Source organism: Lissotriton helveticus, chromosome 5_1 (assembly GCF_964261635.1).
Source record: "Lissotriton helveticus chromosome 5_1, aLisHel1.1, whole genome shotgun sequence".
In the NCBI taxonomy this organism is placed as follows: Eukaryota; Metazoa; Chordata; class Amphibia; order Caudata; family Salamandridae; genus Lissotriton; species Lissotriton helveticus.
In genome coordinates, this window is record NC_136065.1 from 934108773 (window position 1) to 934128094 (window position 19322).

The window sequence follows — 19322 nt, forward strand, 5'->3', positions numbered from 1 at the left end:
GGGGTCACAGTGATACCACACACCTAGGTATTTGACCGGGTCTGTTTGCCATTAAAGTGGAAACTCCGCCTGATGGGGCTGGGTAGTGTCTGTTAAAGGGATAATAATGGAGTTAGTCCAATTAATTTGGACACCTGAGTGTTGACCGAATTTAATATATTCCAATAGTAATGGGGAGAGATTTGCTGTTGGATTTTTTATATATAATACCATATCGCCTGCGTATAACAATATGTTTAGTGATCTTTGTGGTAATTGGAGAGCTGCATATTTATAACCCTGTCGTATTTTGCACGCTTGTGGTTCTAGGGCAATTGCAAAAAGTTGGTGGAAGAGGGGCATCATTGACGTGTGCCTCTCTCGATTTTTATTGCGTCTGAGTGTATAGTATCTTAATCCATTGGAGGGAAACCCAATTTTTTGCAATATGTTGTTGAGATATGTCCATTTGATCGAATCAAATGCTTTTGCTGCATCCAAGAGGACTGCAGCTGCTTGGGAATCTGGCGCGAGGTAATGTGAGAGTGCAAATAGCGTTCGAGTGTTATGAGTAGAAGAGCGACACAATATAAAGGCCAATTGGTCTGGGAGTACGATATTGGACATTAGTGGTTGCAGGCGTTTCACGAGTAGTTTGGCTAATATTTTAGTGTCCGTGTTTATTAAGGATAACAGCCTGTATGATTTACATTTCTCGGGGTCTTTATCTGGTTTCTGTAGGGCAATGAACATGGCTTCTCTCAATGTGGGAGGTAGGATCTGATTGCTATGGGCGTCCTCATACATTTCTACGAGGTGAGGTACAAGTAGCTCGATATAGGTTTTATAAAATTCGCTAGTGAAGCCTTCTGGGCCTGGAGCTTTTCCGTTAAGAAGAGTCATGACCACCTCGGCGACTTCTTCTACTCTCACTGGTTGCGACAGATAATCTCTCTGAGCATCTGACAGCCATGCTATCGCCACATCCTCCAGAAGTAACAGAATCTCTGGCTGGGCGGCAGTAGCTCGTGACGCATATAGATTGTTGTAAGTGTCCATAAATGCCTGTAGTATGCCCTCTGTATCATAGTGTAAATTGCCATTACCATCTTTTATTTTAAGGACCGGTTGTCCCTTGGGTCCCGTACATATTTTATTCGCCAACATTCGTCCTGGCCAACCTCCCTCTCCATAAGTGCGTGCAGTGTGACGTTTCGAGATGTATTTCAGTTCATCATCCGCAAATTCTTGGTATTCTGTCATAACCTTTCTAATGTCACTCAATATGGTCATGTCATGTGTTTGTTCGTATTCTCGTTCTAGGGGGCCTAGTTTAATCTCCCGTTGGGTAAGTTGGGCTCGGATATCCTTTAGAATGCCTGCGTTTTTGCTAATACAGACTCGCCGTATGGTAGCTTTAAACTCTTCAACAACGAGGCCTTACACCGTGTAAGGTCAGATCTCGTCCACTCCAATAGCGCGAATGCGCGTAAGCTGTTTGAAGAAATCAGTAGACTGAAAGGTAGTCAAGTGGTAGTGGTATCTTTTTAATTCTTGCTATTATCATTGAAAATCATCATATTCCAGCATATGATTAGATTACCTTTATCTTGTTGCATATATACATCAGTAGTTGTTTGTCCATAATTTCAATAATTCACATAAGTGAGCACTCTCCCCTATGCATTTCGTGCATAGCACTTCGTCAGGGGTAATCTATAAAGAAACAAAACCATAGAACAAATGTCTATCGCTGAATGAATACCCTAGGTGATTTTTTCATGGGTTCAGTTGTTATTTCACTCCTTCTTCTGCTTACACAGACATTTAGTTTGTAGTTCCCTTTTGTTTGACCCCTTGCTACTCGTTTGTTGGTATAATTGTCATAGTAGGGGTAGTAGCATCGGTTGGTCGTTAAATTTCCCCTGGGACCCTCCTCCCTTCTTTGTGTTTACATGCATTCACAAAGCCTTACTGCCTCAACAGATAGGAATTGTGTGTGCTCGCAAGTGTTATTCTTTCGCTGTCACCCTCTCATATGGTGTTCTATCTTCAGTGTTGCTAGTGTGTGAAAGTAGACCACCGTCTTGGTCCACTTCCCCAGCAACCCTTCCTTTCCATTCAGGTTTGTGTGTGCTGCGGTTCCAACTGTGGACATTGGGTACCTGGCTGCCCTTTGAAAGAGTAGGATTTTGCAGGGGGGGATTAGCTGAAACGTTACTGAGGCGTATTCTCCATAGTTGCTGTACAAGCCACAACTGCCTAGAGATCCTCATTTTTAGGTCTCTTAGACAGCACTTGTGCCGTCTCTTCAAGACAAGTTGTTTACAATCAGTGGGCTTACATCCCCTCCATAGATTACCATTTGTTAGTTTCAACATCACATTCATATCCTTCGTTTCTGTTGGTCATAGCATGCATGCTTCATGCCTCTTCTTGTGTTTGGTCCTCACTTTGAGCACAGACCAAGTACTTGTGTACATGCACTGCTCCCGCTTTTGGAGATACTTTTTTATTTGTGTTTAAGTACTCCATCTGAGTGCTTGTGTTTCCTGTCACCCCTTCCGCTCCCACCAGTCCCCCATTTGTGTTACAAGTTACGATCTGAAGCTCTGTAGTATAAAGGGTTTCCCCTACCTTTACACTCACCAATCACCAATTCCCCTTACATGTACTCTTACCCTCCCCCTTTTTTCTTTCTCACACACCATGTAAATTTTTATTCCAGGAAGCGCAGGGATCCCAGACACTCATCCCACCTTCTGCTGAGAACATCACTGATACTGATTTTTAGGTCTAGCCTATTCCATTCCGCAAGGAATGGATACGGGAGAATTTTAGTAGGCAAAATAAGTTCTCAAACCATCGGCGGATTTCCAACAGTTCACGTGAAAACAAGCACGCGCTTTTCCCCTACAAGAGCTTTCATTGGCTCTTCACTTTGTGCACACAGCTGCCTAGTCCTCCCACCCCCTCCCTCTTCAGCGCGAGCTCCACTCGCATCAGCCTGCTGTTCCCCTGTCCACCCCCACACAGCAACGCGCACAACGAAGCTCTTGTTTAATTACCCAAAACTTTAACTCTTCTCCCCATGTGGTGCCCTCCCATGCGACACCAAAAGCTACACTCCTCTCACCTCGCTTCCGGGTTACGGAGACTGAACCTTCGTAATGGGCTGTCCGGGCTCAGCCTCTCCCATATCACCTCAAGAGCCGCAGGGGCATGGTGATCAGCAACTCAGCCGCGGTCAGTACTGCTCGGCCACCAACTCTCCTCCCCTGCAACATCTGATCTACTGTTATGTGGACCGCAGGAGAATCAGAGTGTACTCCTTATTGCGGACACGAGCAGCCACAATCAAACTGCCATGATCGATTGCCCGTTCATCTTTTGGCTCTCCTCCCCCGTTCATCTTTCGGCTCTTCTCCCCTGTTCATCTTTCGGCTCTCCTCCCCATTCCTCTTTCGGCTGTCCTCCCCCATCATCTTTCGCCTCTCCTCCCCTGTTCCTCTTTCAGCTCTCCTCCCCTGGCCGCTTTTTTTTTCTTTTGGCGATGTTCTTGTTTGTTTATTTTTTTACATATTCCCCCTCCATGCCGTGTGTTGGTCAGCCCTGGCTGAGACTCCTTCTTGGGCACACACTCCGCCGCCCCCAAGTACTTCACAGGTCTTTGAAGACCATCTGTGCGTTAATGCGGCTTTGTTGTTTCCTTCCTTCGAAGAGGCCCGAGGCTCCACTCTGCCTATTACTTAACCATACCGCCCCTCATCTGCTGATATTAACATGTCGAGAATTAAACCGAGTAATCGCGATGACAGACATAGCTGCTGGGAAAGGTTTTATTATTTTTGAATGTATGTTTGGAAGCATTTGTATTGTCTCTAATATGTGGTGAAATCTCGCTTTTATATTCGTTCTATGATAAGTCATGCCTACTACCCACACAAATCACATTATCTTCTATCCAAGGCTCTTTACAGTATTCCAAAATTATTGCGACCTGTGACAACCTCACAGGGTAGGAGATACAGTTACCTCCAACACCTTTCAGATTTTGTTTAGCCAGGTGAGATCTATCATGAACTTGCCCTTCCGCAGGCCCACATTGCTCTGATGTGTACGAGTAGTTGTGAGTGTGTGCACGTGTCCTCTGTTGCGACCAGTGCAGATGCCCGTGTTACTTATGGTATATGAAGTTGCTCCTAACAAGAAGGTAAAGGCATGCTCTGTGCTGACTCCAAAACTGCTTCAATTAATGCTTCTCAGCACCGTAAGCAGTGTAATAATCGTAATAAAAATGCAATCCTTGCTAAACTTGTGTTTCTTTCGCAATCCAGGGGGTAGGAGGGGGGGATAAGTCTAGCTCCCTGGTGCTGACCACCCCTGCTCTCCGGTGACTCTTACATTAGGCGGCACTCGTCCCAGCCGCACCCCACTGCGGACCTGCCGCCACTCCCGCCCTGCAGGAGGCCTTGTGCGAAACTTGATATATGTACATGCTTTATTCAGTTCGCGAAAAAGTGTCCCTCTTAGTTGTTGAATATCACTCATAATTACACTGTCATTGTGAAAATGTCAAACATAAGCAATCTGAAACCTTGGCAGCTATGCATATCCCGACTGCAAGAGTTACGTTAAATGAGCCAAACGTGACAATTGTGAGCAGCTAACCCTCTCATCGGCCAGGCCCAAGGGCCCTTCTAGAACTAGACCTGCCGCGCAACTGAAGCCCATCTCTTCCGGCCCGGGCCTCTCCCCCTCCAAGAAGGCTATCCACAAGCCCGCTATGCATTTTGAACCCGTTTTCTCAGCGGACTCTGTTACCCTAAAAGACAGGTTCCACCCTCCCCTCCAGATCGCCCGGCCATGCTCCCACACCTCCCCCGAGGGCACTTGTCTGTGCGGCCCCCATCGCCCTCGACCATCCCCGCATCCTCTACTGCAATCCCACTTTCCCGACCGTGCCTGAAAACCCCGCATTGTCCCCTCAGCGCCCGCAGCACTAAACCCCACCCCAATCGGCCCCGGAAGGATGAAAGGCCCATGCATGACGCCAAACCGACTCACGCCAGTCCCCCCTCAACCACTGCTCCTGCGCACAGTATCCTCCGAACCGCGTCGGCAGCTCCACTCTTAAATCCCCCCTCACGCCCCCCCCCCGCTCTGCCCCTATTTAAGTTCTGCTAGACACCCTATCATAAATGCCAACATTTCAGAAGAGCGAAGAGGGAGATTTTTTTTTTTAAATGGGGACTTTAATCGGGTTACTGGCATGTATGGGCTTTGGAAGTGTGCTGCTGCAGGATTGGCCATTTGAAACATATATGTGCTCGTGCACGCGCTTCCCCGAGCCTCCTGCCTGCCTCCTGCCTTTGAAGTGAAGCGTAGCTTCACTTCAAAGGGATCCGCTCCCCCGCCCCCTGCTTCACACTTTTCACGGCCACCAGGCCGTGTCTCACATTTCTCCTCCCCCTCCCACCCCTGCTGTTGCTGCCCACGGCCTCCCCATGTCGCACTTTCATTTTAATGCCAGCTTTGCTTTTCTTTTTCTTTTCAGTCACCTTTCTTTCCACTTCGCCTTTCACCTTACCTTCCTTCTTTTTATATTTCACTCCTTCTACCTTTCCTTACTTTCAACCTTTCACCCATTCCTCCTTTAACTCTTTTCCCTATCTAGTTTATACCAAAATTCTATATTTTCTGTCATTTTTCTCACTTGCCTTTCTCCCACTATTAGCTGCTCTCTCTGTTCATTTTGTCCTCGTTTGCACCATTTCTTTCTATTTCTACTGTAATGAACTTGGCCTCCATTCCAGCACCTGACTCCGGCCTCTCATCCATGCCCTGCCATTCCATGAGATTGTTTTCGTCTGCAGCCATTCCAAGATGAAAGGAAGCGGACATTTGTTTAGAGCTTGTAAATTCAGAAACAATTGGTCTGCGTCCATGAATATGAAAGGGGCTTGATAAGATCTGCTTGTAGGCAGTCGTCTGGAGTGTGCTGCGTGTTAACACCTCAATACAGTTCAGGGAGCCTCTTCTACTGCAAGCTTCCCCAGTGGCTCAGATCGAACCCGGGATAGCTAGTTCACATGGATTTTAAAACAAAACAACAACAAAAAACTTCCCAATCCACTTAGAAGGGCTCTCAAAGGCTCAATGGCCAGGTCTGGTGAGATGCCACACTAATTACAGCAGATAAAGTGCAAGGGCAGCAGATGCCATCTTTAGTAGTCAGATGACTGCATACCTTGTTTTATTTTTTTACATGTAATAAATGTGCACGTGAATGCCTCTGAGAGGTGGATGTGCATATACATGATACACAGTGGGGCCTATCTACAAAGGCATTTTGGAGCACTTACAATAGGACTCCACTTATTCTCTTTTACATACTATCTCATGCTCACTCCATCTATCGCCCTCACTCCATCTATCTATCGCCCTCACTCCATCTATCTATCGCCCTCACTCCATCTATCTATCGCCCTCACTCCATCTATCTATCGCCCTCACTCCATCTATCTATCGCCCTCACTCCATCTGTCTATCGCCCTCACTCCATCTGTCTATCGCCCTCACTCCATCTGTCTATCGCCCTCACTCCATCTGTCTATCGCCCTCACTCCATCTGTCTATCGCCCTCACTCCATCTGTCTATCGCCCTCACTCCATCTATCTATCGCCCTCTATCTATCTATCGCCCTCTATCTATCGCCCTCTCTCTCTATCTATCGCCCTCTCTCTCTATCGCCCTCTCTCTATCGCCCTCTCTCTATCTATCGCCCTCTCTCTATCTATCGCCCTCTCTCTATCTATCGCCCTCTCTCTATCTATCGCCCTCTCTATCTATCGCCCTCTCTCTATCTATCGCCCTCTCTCTATCTATCGCCCTCTCTCTATCTATCGCCCTCTCTCTATCTATCGCCCTCTCTCTATCGCCCTCTCTCTATCTATCGCCCTCTCTCTATCTATCGCCCTCTCTCTATCTATCGCCCTCTCTCTATCTATCGCCCTCTCTCTATCTATCGCCCTCTCTCTATCTATCGCCCTCTCTCTATCTATCGCCCTCTCTCTATCTATCGCCCTCTCTCTATCTATCGCCCTCTCTCTATCTATCGCCCTCTCTCTATCTATCGCACTCACTCTATCTATCGCACCTCCACAGCATCACTCTGCACCACCACAGCATCCCTCTGGGGCACCACAACATCAGTATGCGCTACCACAGCATCACTGAATGCCACAGCATCACTCAGTGCCACCACAGCATCAATCTGTGCAACCATACAACATCAACTGGTTCAAATATGTTCTCTCAATGTTTCAAGCTTTATTACAAATGTCACAAAAAGATGTTAATATTTCACTTCTGTTCTTGGATTTTCGTTACAATAAAATACACTGAACATAAAATTCACAAAAGTTATTTACAAAAGTTTAAGCTATTGCCATTATAAATTACAGTAACTTTTTTCAATTATTAATTATTAAAAAAAATTAAAGCCATTGTTATTTGTAATATCAATACATCTAAGTCACGTAAATACAACACATGTTGCCTTACAAATGCTATAGGTGTCACATTTGCAAAAGTTAAAACTATTGGCATTATTAATTTCGCTATTTTCAAAACCAACACATAAATAAAAAATGTCATTTACAGTACCAATAGCTCAAACTTTCCTAATGCGAGACCTATTGCATTGCAAATGCTTGTTCTTTGCAGTATACTATGGTGCAAACTCAACCATAGGGTTTGGAGCACTTTACATGAGCAACATTCAAATTACTCAAGGACACATTAATCTTAGGTCTTTGCTACACAGATGCGCTGTCTCTTTGCCCCCTGTGTTGTGTTCCTTGTCCCGCCCTTCCTGCCAGACAAAAAAGTGCTTTGACGTGGCCAGCGGTGGCAGATGTGCTACTATACAACATGGCTAAACAACATTCACATTGACGCCGCCAATAGCTCTCTCATTGCTGAGATCCAATTTGCCAATGCTTGATACCAGGGAGGGAACAGTGAATGGAAAAATTCAGAAGTGTGCAAACCTCTACACTGAATAGCGGAATCTACAGAGGACTTATTTTCGTTCTGCACGTTAAAATATATCATACCATTTTATTGGTGGGCCTGAATAACCCCACATCCTTAGCCTAGGCAGGTTAATGTGGGGTGTTGGATGCCAAATGTCACTGCAAGGGCATTCATAGTAAGCTTTCATTGACTACTGAAGGAATTTGCTTAGCACCCTGTACTTTTGTTTCTTGAACTGTTCAATGTTTTCCTCTTCTTTATCAACAATAGCTCGACTCTGTGAATACATGAAGTTGTCAAAGAATTATGAAAAGTTAATTTATGAATACATAACTAATACCACTATAATGCATTTAATAATAATTGATTTTCAACAGATTTCTTCTTGCTCATTCATGTTTACGGTACGCTGTTTAACTTTTAGTTTGTTCTGCGTCTTTCGCAATGTTAGAAGTAATCTAATGTATTGTTTTTCATTTCATAGCAAATGTACAGTGTGGTACCTATTAAAGATATTCGGAATCTGTACGTCACGTTTCCCATCCCAGACCTTCAGAAATATTACAAATCAAATCCTGGCCATTACCTTGGCCATTTAATAGGACACGAGGGACCTGGAAGTCTTTTGTCAGAACTCAAATCAAAAGGTATGCATGCTGTTCATCTTTCTGTTGTTGAAATAAAAGTAACCCTTGAAGCCTCTGTATTTTGTTGTGAAGCCCCAGTGTTCCACAAAAAAATAAATGTAAATAAAATAAATTGATTCAATTCAGAGCATGAGGAAAACTTAATATAAACTGAATGGAAAGATCGAGAAATCTGGGTATGCTGTGAAAATGCGTTGCAAGTAATCTCCTAGTAAGAGGGTGCCAGAAACACTGGGGATTCTTTTGTGATGATACAAGCTCCTTAGCCTAAACAAAGGCTGCCCCATCAAAAACTATGGTTTAACTCTATGTGGGATTTCCTCTGTGATTCAGAACTATTTGACAGTGGTATGTGTAATTATATAGACTTGATTTAGACTGTCACTGTTTGTCCTTACATTAAAGAAGTCTTACAGCTCCGATACCTCCAAATATATCGGGTGTTGTGTTTGCTTCATTTACCCAAATCAGTGATGAGATTTTCTTGTAATATGCAGATGTGCAAGTAAAATTAATTGATATGTTAGTAGAAAGATTTTTATAGCTTGCTCTCATAATTTATATCTCTATTTTTTAATACTGGATGTCATCTTCTTCAACATAACACACCCTCGAGCTACATTCTTTCGGTGTGCATTTACAACTGACCTGAGTGTGCATATTTGTATAGTGCTACTTACCAAATGGTGACTTGAGGGAGCACAGAACACCTTGGTTAGGCAATTTGTTCTTAGGGGAAACGGTCACATTTTCAAGTGAATTTGAAAATCCAAATAGTCAGTGATATTCCTTAACCTTAACCTGAGAAGCATCGCCATCAGCGTCAGTCGCATTAGCAATGTCCGCTGTAGATGGTACCTGTGTGCCTGTTGGTCCACGTATCTCACTGTCAGCTGGAATTGCTGGTGAGACCTCAATGATTGCCGTCATCAGGATTGGTAGCCGTTGGGGACAACACAATGCATGAGCCGTTACCGAACCAAGCAAAGCGTCAACATCTGTTGGCAGTGCTGATGGAAGTGTCAGACAAATATCCAACACACATTCCTCTCCACAAAGCAGGCATCGTAGAACAGGTAAGATGCAATCTTGCCAGATTGGTCTGAACGAAAGGAACCATGTGGTATTTAGATCTCTCAAACGAGCCAAGCCAAGAATCTGTTATGCGCTCATGATACTGCATTGCCAGAAGAGTGTTCTCCATGGTAATCTGGGTATCGCTGGTGACTGGACTTGCCATATCGGAGCAAAAAGAGTATCCCTGCTACGAGTTCCAAGACGAGAGGCAGGCCGCCGAACACAGAGTGCACGAAGTTTGGAAAAATGCCTAGGACTGCTTCAAAGGGTGCTAACAGTCCCGAAAAAAATCGTCTTAAATACATGTACAATACCACTGGTATCAGACCTGTTTAAGATACGACCTAACATTTCTGCAAAATGTATGGGGCAGTTTATTGATAAGAGGGCATGTATCTCTGCAGAAGACCTTGCAATTTGCCGATCATACGTCTCTCTGGACGAGGTCAGTGGCACAGTTTTATGTAAAAGAATGGCTTTCATTCTGCTTCACGTATCAATTCGTATAGAAGAGATGTTCAATGAAAGCCATAGCGGCGACTCCCCGTCTGTCTTACTTTTAGGAAACAATACTTGCGTACAGCAAGTGACCCGGGCTGACACACTAACGAGATAGGCTATTCCTTGCATCATTCCACAACAGCTGTGATCATTCAACATAATGTAGCTCCCATTGGAAGGCTGCCTAAAAATTGGATCTATCACTGCTGCCAGGGAACCCTGCAGGTGGCAAGATAAGTTGGTTGAAGAACCATCACAGGCTCCGTGTAAATTAATACCCTGACATAGAAGTGTACCGCTCAGTGTTGGTTTGCAATTTTCACCACTAAGAAACACCTCCTTTCCCCCACTCCAACATTTGTGTGTGGATGGTAAATCCCAGGTCGACTTAATGTATTCTTTACCCAACCTTTCATACAGGCCTGCTGGTATGTGTTTTAAGCAATACTGAAAATGGAAAATCGTCCCTGGTATCGTGATGGTGCCATGCAGGGGTGGGGGAATCATATCGCCTGACGCCCTAGCCATGTTGTTTTTTGTGACGGGCAAGAAGATTTATTGTCTCTTTTGTCCGATGGACTAGTAGACATTTAATCACGTAAGTAATACAGTTCGAGTACCCACAGCCAATCAGAAAGGCTGGAAGAGAGCCAGAGACCCGTTAGAGGCCTCTGATTGGCTAGCAGCCCATGACTGGGCTCGAGCCTAGCCAGTGATTGGCTGGGGGAATGAAACGTCAGTCTCACTCAGAAAATGTAAGTTTCTTAGCTGGCCGCCGCCGTAAGGATTACATTTCTGGCTATACTGAAAATAAGCACTGCATTAGTGACCACTAGGAATGTGTTTCTTCTGGCAACCAACTCGCTCTAAACATGAATAGAAAGTCACTGGTTGCTGTGATGGAAAGCGTCGAGTGATGCGTCCTTGTGGCTGCAGGGCGGGCTCATATTGATGTAATCGCTGCTATTGGAGCACTGCCTTAGCCGTGCTGGCTGCACCGTTTAATTGGTCGCCGCAGAGCAGATTCAAACGCCCCTTTCGCGCCAGGCGTGCTGCAACAATCTTGACGAAGGGAAGGCTGAGACGCTTCCTTTGAGCAGGTCGGTGTTTAGTGCTTTGCCCGGTGTCATGGCGAGTGACTGCAGCACTTAATAGGAGCAGCAGAGGAAGACCGGCCGTTTGGGTGCGCTGCATCACTGCGTGTGAGTGCTGGTGTGCAGACTACAAACATCGCCAGCCTGTGTCCAGCACCTTAGTGAGGCATCTCCTCAGCTGTCGCATATCCTGCCTGTGCGTCACGTCTTCAGTGCTTTTCAGAGCCGTTCTTCAATGAAGGTACGCAAAACTTTTAAGTTGAATGTATGTCGGTGCGGGGGTTATCTCCCTCGCTGTATCTGCACTTGCCCCCACTGTTTACTAAGAGGACTCCTGCCTCGTCACCCCCCTTCTCCACTCCTCTCCTCCGTAATAGAAGATACCAGAAGCTGGCCGTAGTGACATGTCACCCCGTGACCTATAGACCTGAAAAGCAGTAAAGCTGACATCACGTCCAGCAGTGGTGATTAGCAACACAGCCGCGCCGCATCCCCGGGGGCTAATTACTGCAAGTCAGTGGTGGCAAAATGCAAAGGTCACAAATGGGCACCACAGCCTGGCCGAGGATCGACTTCCGCCCACACCTCAGTGATTAAACCCAGAATAGGATCGGGTGGGGTAGTAAATGCTCTCTGATAATAAATGTAGACTTTTTCACACAAATCATGAAATAAAAAAACACAATGCTATACTCTATTTTGGTTTTGCAGCTGAAGCGATCTGGTATCTATTTTGTTTCCTAGAGCTGTGTTGTATTCTTCAAAGCGCTACACCAAAAAGAAAGAATTCTGAAATACTAAAAGTATATTGTTTTCAAGGGGTGAACATTACCCAGTGAGACCGACTCCACTATGGTGTTATCTCTACTACTTCCCACCAGAGGCCAAGCCTGTACTGCCTGGAGGGCGTATGAAGGCCTCAGTCACTGCACACTATGTGACTGTGTTGATATGTGTTGTGCATGCATGGGTGATTTATTTGGGCGCGTGTCTTGTGCAGCTAGGTCATGGTTTCACGGGAGCATCAGTGACTTGTACTTAACTCGCCATTGTGAGGATTCGCATTACTCCTCCTTTGCTTACCTTGTAAAGCTTTAATGGAGTGCAATGTACTTCCAGAAAGATCATATTGCTCGCTGTGTGCTAAACTCTGAAGCAGAAATGTATGTCTGGCCCACAAGTCATTAGAATGTTTGTTGTAGATATTCTGGCTTATCTATTTATTCTTCCTCTCACAAAAAACGACAGACTTCAGCAGCCAGTTTGCTAAAAGGGTCTCCCACTTCAAATGTGAAAATATGGGGATTTGTGGCTATATCATTCTTTTACTTTCTGGTGCCTTTTTAAGGATTCCCCTTCCCCAGTAGTCGAGGCCCTCCAGTAAATAGGTCAGATGGTGTGCGTGGCCTGTTCATCAGAGACAAGTGCTGAAGGCTCAAAAAATGGAATTGTTCTGCCGCCGTGGAGATGCAGCGGTATTGCTATTCTTGTTCTGAGCCACATTCTCTGACTTTTTCCATGACACAATTCCTAGTAAGTAAGAGGGTTTCCAGCCGGATGGATTAATTTGAAGAAAGAGCAGGTAGAAGCACCCACATACCAGAACAAAGCCAGAGCTCTCAGATAATAGAAATCCCAGCCAGCCTTGTTTTAAATGACCTGCAGAATCCAGGGAGTGGAAGGACTAGATGAGTTATGGTAGCGCTGGGATAAATAACTGAACTACCGAAAAAAGTGACCTTGTGTCATGTTCTCTCCCTGAGCAGAAGTCGTTATCATGGATACAAAAACGTTGACATTTGCACAAACTGTGTTCCCTTCTTGCCTGTCAAGAGCCTTAGAATTATGTCCCAGCATTCCTGCGTCTCCCACCTCTAGGTCGATTCTTAGTCAGTGAGAAGGTTGGCCACAGACTTCCGTGTAGTGTGCCCTGCCCAACCAACATCAGTGGAAGTAACACCTTTCACACTTCTGCTCTTTTAGCAGCAATACATGCTACAGGAAAGCTGTAAACCTGGAGGATAAGATGCTTTTATAACCTGAATTTAATGTTCATTTAATTGGTCCATTGTAGTACTACCTGAAGGTGAAAGACCAAAATAGGTTAAACAATATTTTGTTTGTTTTCGCTACTGCTTTGACCACATCCCAGACTCAAATTCCACCCTGCATCCTTTCTGTGAAGCAGAACAGTTCCCATTCTTTTATAATGCACTTCTTCGACCATTGAGCATATAGCACCTCCTTCTCCAGCCTCACATACTATGCCTGCTACAACTACTGCGATCACACTGCCCCTGCTACCACCGCTGCGCTCACACTGCCCTCTACATACAGTATTCAGAACAGGGCATGAGAAGGGGTAGAGCCAGGGCCTCCTGTCACAGACTTAAGACTGGGCAAAAGGAGCAAATAGTCACCTACTGTGAAAAGAGAGTGGGGCTGCTTCACCATATTACCAACCACCATCCAGATATGCCATTCACACACACAATACCAACCCTGCTCCCGACCACCCCTTCCCCCACCCCCACACCCTGTTACAGCCAGAGCTGCGATTTCAAACCTTGGGGACCAGGTTCGAGTCTCAGCGTTGCTAAACATCCAGTGATTCCGGCCAGTTCCCTTAATCTGCCTGTGCATAAATAAAAATGAAGATGACCTTATGTAAATGTAACTGGTGTTCATTAGAAGCGATCGCCTTCGGGTCATGTTTACGCTATATCAAAAACCAGAAAAACATAAGCGACCACACCAGGCTCACATTACAAGCTTGTTGCTTTCCTTTCACAGATGAAGCAGACTCCTGGTTTAAGGATGAAAGGCAAGAATCATGCTCCTGCATCGTGGACTCTGACCTGCCCTACCGCCATCAGTGAAAAGGTGGAGTGCATGGAAAGTGCCTCAGTGCCTAGGTGCAAAAACAACAGTTGATGGACAGAATGCAGAACAATGTTATACATTCACCCCAGTACAAATATCTGGTCCTAAATCCATCGTTTTTTTGCTCACCATGCCATTCCAGTTTGAACCTAGCCATATGCAAATCAGTCTTGACACTGTGCCCCATGGGAACAGTCTAGCCCGAACTGCCAAGCCAGGTCCTCCCTGGACTGGAAACAAGCATCCTAGGACCGGTTTCGGGCTTTCAGCCCTCATCAGCCAGGATAGGTTGATTCCAGTGGCATGGAGAGCACGGGGCTCACGTCTGAGCATACCCGTCCCACTCGGGGTGACAGATGCAAAAACAACAGTTAATGGACAGAATGCAGAACAGGGCCTGCGTCCTGGCTTGATAAGTCAGTGTCATCTTCAGGTCTCTTGTAGGAACTTCCAATCCATACGCCGTCTGTGCATGCAAGACCTCTTGTACATCATTTATTTGATCGATAATTGACGTTGTGGGATGAAAGGTGGACAATAGCACTAATTTTGTTCACAGCGCAAATAGCACCCCCTGAGGTTAGTGCCTGGTGCGATGCTCCGGTCACACCACCCTAAAGCCTGCCCTGCCAGTGTATATGCAAAGCAAACTGTCTTACCAAGGTGGTAGGTTAGAGTTTGATGACTTCATGAGCTGGCTGGTGTGCCATTGGAAGATTTGTGTCCCGGTCAAAGATTGATAACTGGTTATTGCTGGTGTTTGGAATCGTGCATTTTTGCAGGATAATTAATTGCGCACACTCTTTCCTTTAGTTAGCTGTACATTAATTTGCACAGTTTATGCCACCCACAGCCCCCACAGTCATTCGATCTTTCTCAATCCTGGTATGACTACATTACAGTTTTCCAAAGTAATGGTAGGAAATAAAATATTTTCTTTTGAGATAGGGGAATTTGACTAAAATTACACATATTCTAATAGGAGTTTTCAGCCAGCCCTTCCTATTTAAGGTTTGGTGTGTCGTTAATAAAACATTTCTTCTGCCCCAATGCAGCGCATTGGTTAACTTCGCTGTGACTCTGTTTTAAGTAACACACACAGACATACTCATCACGCATGCATGTCTAAGTGGTATGATATGGTTGCGTCATCACTGCTTTTCAGGTCTGGCTTAAGCCAAGACATTTTTATTTTACTAAAATAATGATATGTATAATATAATACTTAAAGGGGCTTCCGGACACCTCTTTTCACACAATGATCTGTTATTCCCATTTTGCTTCTGCCTATTACAGCATGGGGCAATTGGTCAGCATACTTAAGCCTCTGGTTAAAGTCCCTTGGAGTGGCTGCATTTATCTCTCACAAGGTTCATCTCATTCGCCATCAAAGAGTTCTCCTTTAGTACCAGTGTTGCCTGATGTGATAAAAGGACACATGAAGTGAGCACGTGGCACATTACAGCATTATCAGTTCCTATCTCCTTCTAACGTAGTTGTAAATTCCGTTTGTAGTGTATTGCTGTAATTCATGTGCTTTCATACCTTAACACAGGGGGAAAAATACATTTTATAGTGTTTCATTTTCATCAATTTTATTGAAATATAGGTGGGGTATCTGTATAAATTGTTTTTAGAAACGAATATTTTTTTATCCTAAAGCTAAATACCCTTTTTCCTTCCATCTTCTTTCTTGCCTTCCTTCTTTTTTGCAGTTTCCCTTTTTTGCCTCTTCTGTTTCTTAATTACCTTCTTTCATTCATTATCATTATTTTCTTTCCTTTTTTTTGCTATTTTTTCTCTGTTTATTATTTCCTTTATTTATGTTATCCATCTTTCTAACACGGGCACTAATGACACTTAACTTCTATTGTTTTTTAATGGTGAGATGGTAGATTTGAATAGTCTATGTAAACTTGTACTTTTCCAAAGCTCAAATACTTGTTCTTAGTATAAATCTTTTCTTGGCTTCTAGGTCTAGAATGCAGCCAGTGTAGCATCAGACAGTTCAGTGTGCTCACAACTTGGCATGAAACAGAATCGCTACGAGCTGTAGTTACTAGCAGCATAGAAGTTCATGGCAGCAGGCAGCCTCAACCCTTGGTTCTCAAAGAGTTTGGAAAAGTGTTAGAGGAAACGTGTATCATTCAAGATTAAGTGCAGTCTCGTTTGTGAAACGTCTGTTGCAATAAATAGCTCAACATTTCCGCACAGTGAGTTTAAACTGCATGAAGTATAGTCTCAGACTTGATCACTTTTCTCCAGCTGACAGGCAAAAATGTCCCAACAAAGTCTATTCAGCTTCGGATTCAAAATAAGTAAAGACACTGATAAAGAAAATCCAGGAGAAGGAAAACCAAGAAACAACTGAGGTTGGGCCTTGTACCACTGTACAGAATCCTAACATAACTAAGAACAAAAAGTATGATGCTGAAAAAAGAAAACAAGTTTTTCAGTCACACTGGGTGGAATACTGGCCATGGCTAGCCCTGAAGGAAAGTCCAGAGGGAGAAGGACCAAAAATGTACTGCACGATTTGCCAAAAATATCCTACTATAGCAGTCAGCTATTCGGGTTCGGGTAGAAATGCATTCTTAAGTGGATGTGACCAGATACGCATTGAACCAAACAGAGCTCATGAAACTAGTAAAGCACATATGACATGTGTTTCATGGCACCGCCAGGAAATGAAAGAATCTGCCTTGCAGTCTCAGACTCGTACAGCGAGTACTTCAAATTCCAGTGCCTCTACCGAGCAGCCCCTCATCATGCAAGCACTGCAAAAACTGAAGGAGAAAGAAAGAAACTGACCATCTTATTTAACAATGCTTACCTAATTGCAAAACAAGGTAAGCCACACTCAGACATGGACACCTTATGTAGGGCTATGAAGAAAGCAGGTGTGGATATAGGAGAAAATTATGGAAACCGTGAAAAAGCCGCAGAGTTCATAAGATGTGAGCCACATATACTTCGGCAGGACATCAAAAAAATAGTTTCAAATTCTCGCTTCATCTGCATTATTGCTGACGGAAGCACAGATAGTGCCATCATTGCACAGGAAACTGTGCTGGTGAGAGTAGTCAATGGTGGGAAACCCTACACCCTATTTGCTGGTCTTGTTCCACTCGAACATGCACATGCTCAAGGTTTTCTGGATAGTATAGTTAAAGGAATCAAAAGGTTATCTTTGGATTTAGATGATATGAGGTCTACAGAACATCCAGGCGAATCATTAATAGCTGTCAATTTCGAGGGTGCTGCAGTTATGATGGGATCCAAGGGAGGGGTTCCAGCACTCCTAAAGAAAGACATTCTTTTTCTTCTGCCATTCCACTGTGTAGCCCACAAGCTTCAGCTTGGTATTCTAGATGCTGTAAAATCCAAACCCTCCATTTGTCAGTTTGAGCAAACTTTGAAATGGATTTTTAAATTTTATTGGTATAGTCCTAAGAGGCGAAGAGATGCCAAAGAAATTTCAAGAATAATTGATGAAAACTTTGAACATTTCTCAGACATTAAACAGGTTAGATGGGTATCCAGCAAAACCAGGGCTTTACCAGCAATGCAACAAAACCTGCAGACAGTGGTTCTACACCTGGGACAGGTTGCAGCTGGTAGTGATGATTCTGCTGCTAAGGCAAAAAAGTACCTCTCAAATGTAACTAGCTTTACATTTATAAAAAAAACCTTTACAGTCTGAGAGATGTTCTGAAGCCAGTGTCTCAGCTTTCAGAATTCTTTCAGTCTAATGAACTGCTTTTATTGCATGTTCCACCTGCTGTAGAGAGGTGTGCATTGACTCTAGTTGGCGTGAAGAGCGAGTTGGGTGAATATATGCAGCAGTTTAAAAAACTGTACCACCCTGAAGAAAAGAAGTTTGGAAGCATTTCTACTGATGGCTGCCAAATAAAGTTATCAGGACACTGCCCACCAGCAGCATCAATCCAAAGTGACAGTGAGCTTATCGACAGTGTGGTTAAGTACATTGATGAGAGGTTTGCAAATTTTAATTGCATGCCGGTTAAAGGATTTCAGGCATTTGATTATACACTGTGGCCAGAAAGTAGAGAGGAACTCTATACATATGGGCTCTGTGATATTGAGGCAATTGTAAAACATTTTGAGGTACTTTTCACCACAGATGAGAGGTTGGCAATTGTAGAGGAGTTTTGTGGACTTAAAACCCATATGAAAAACTTTCAGACCAAAGGCATTTCTGTATTGCCTGCATATTCCACCCTGCTAGCAACAAACCCTTCCACGTTGACTAATATATTAAAGCTTGTGGAAATGATGTTCACATTCAGCGTATCTACAGCAGAAGCTGAACGTGTGTTTTCTGCAATGAATATCATTAAGAACCCACTAAGAACCCGGTTAAATCAAGATGTTCTCCAAGACCTAGTGCTTCTTAAAGTAGAAGGACCCAACTTTGAGGATTATGACCCCAGCAGAGCTATTGATCACTGGCTTACAACAGGAGGCACAAAGCATGTGTTCGGACTTAAAAGGCCACATCTATCATAACCATTGAATTATTGTCAATGTGAATGTTAGAGCAGCCTGTCATGCAAGATCATTTATTGTTGTATTGCTATACAATTTCTATGTTTGGATAAAACGGATAATTTCACTTGTCAAGTTTTACTTTAGCATTATTGCAAAGCGTTTAATTGTTTATTGATTAATAAATCAAAAATATATTAAATGTTTCTCTGTCAGCCCTTATAATTGATCTAGGGATGGGAGTAGGTGGGACAAGTAGATTTTACAGGACATGTAGATCTCAGTGGCATTTTGTCCCTTGGCCAAGTAGATTATTTTAAAATTTCCACACCCCTGGCCATGTATTATCCATTCCACTGCTGGTTTCTCAGAAACAGTTAATGGTAATCTTTCCAGTTTTTCTGTGCTCAGCACCGTATAGTCTGCTCCCCTCTGTGCCAAAGAGATTTGTTTATCTGTAAGGTTATATCCAGTAAACAAGGACGTGGTGTTGATTAGACACCAAGGCCATAGCCTGAACGAAGGTTTTGTAACGTCCAGCCTAGCAGCATTATAGAACGCAGTTGAGACTGTCCATGTTGTAACATGAGC

The 19322-nt window shown here is 44.1% G+C and overlaps 1 protein-coding gene across 2 annotated transcripts in view; it reads left to right on the forward strand.

The window, feature by feature from the left end:
* The window catches only part of IDE (insulin degrading enzyme), a 1242012-nt gene that overhangs the window by 372432 nt on the left and 850258 nt on the right, over positions 1–19322 (forward strand). For both annotated transcript variants that reach the window (XM_078643408.1, XM_078643410.1), the window contains exon 7: positions 8505–8667. In XM_078643408.1, the coding sequence (XP_078499534.1) occupies positions 8505–8667 (163 nt within the window). The remainder of the gene's footprint in view (positions 1–8504; positions 8668–19322) is intronic.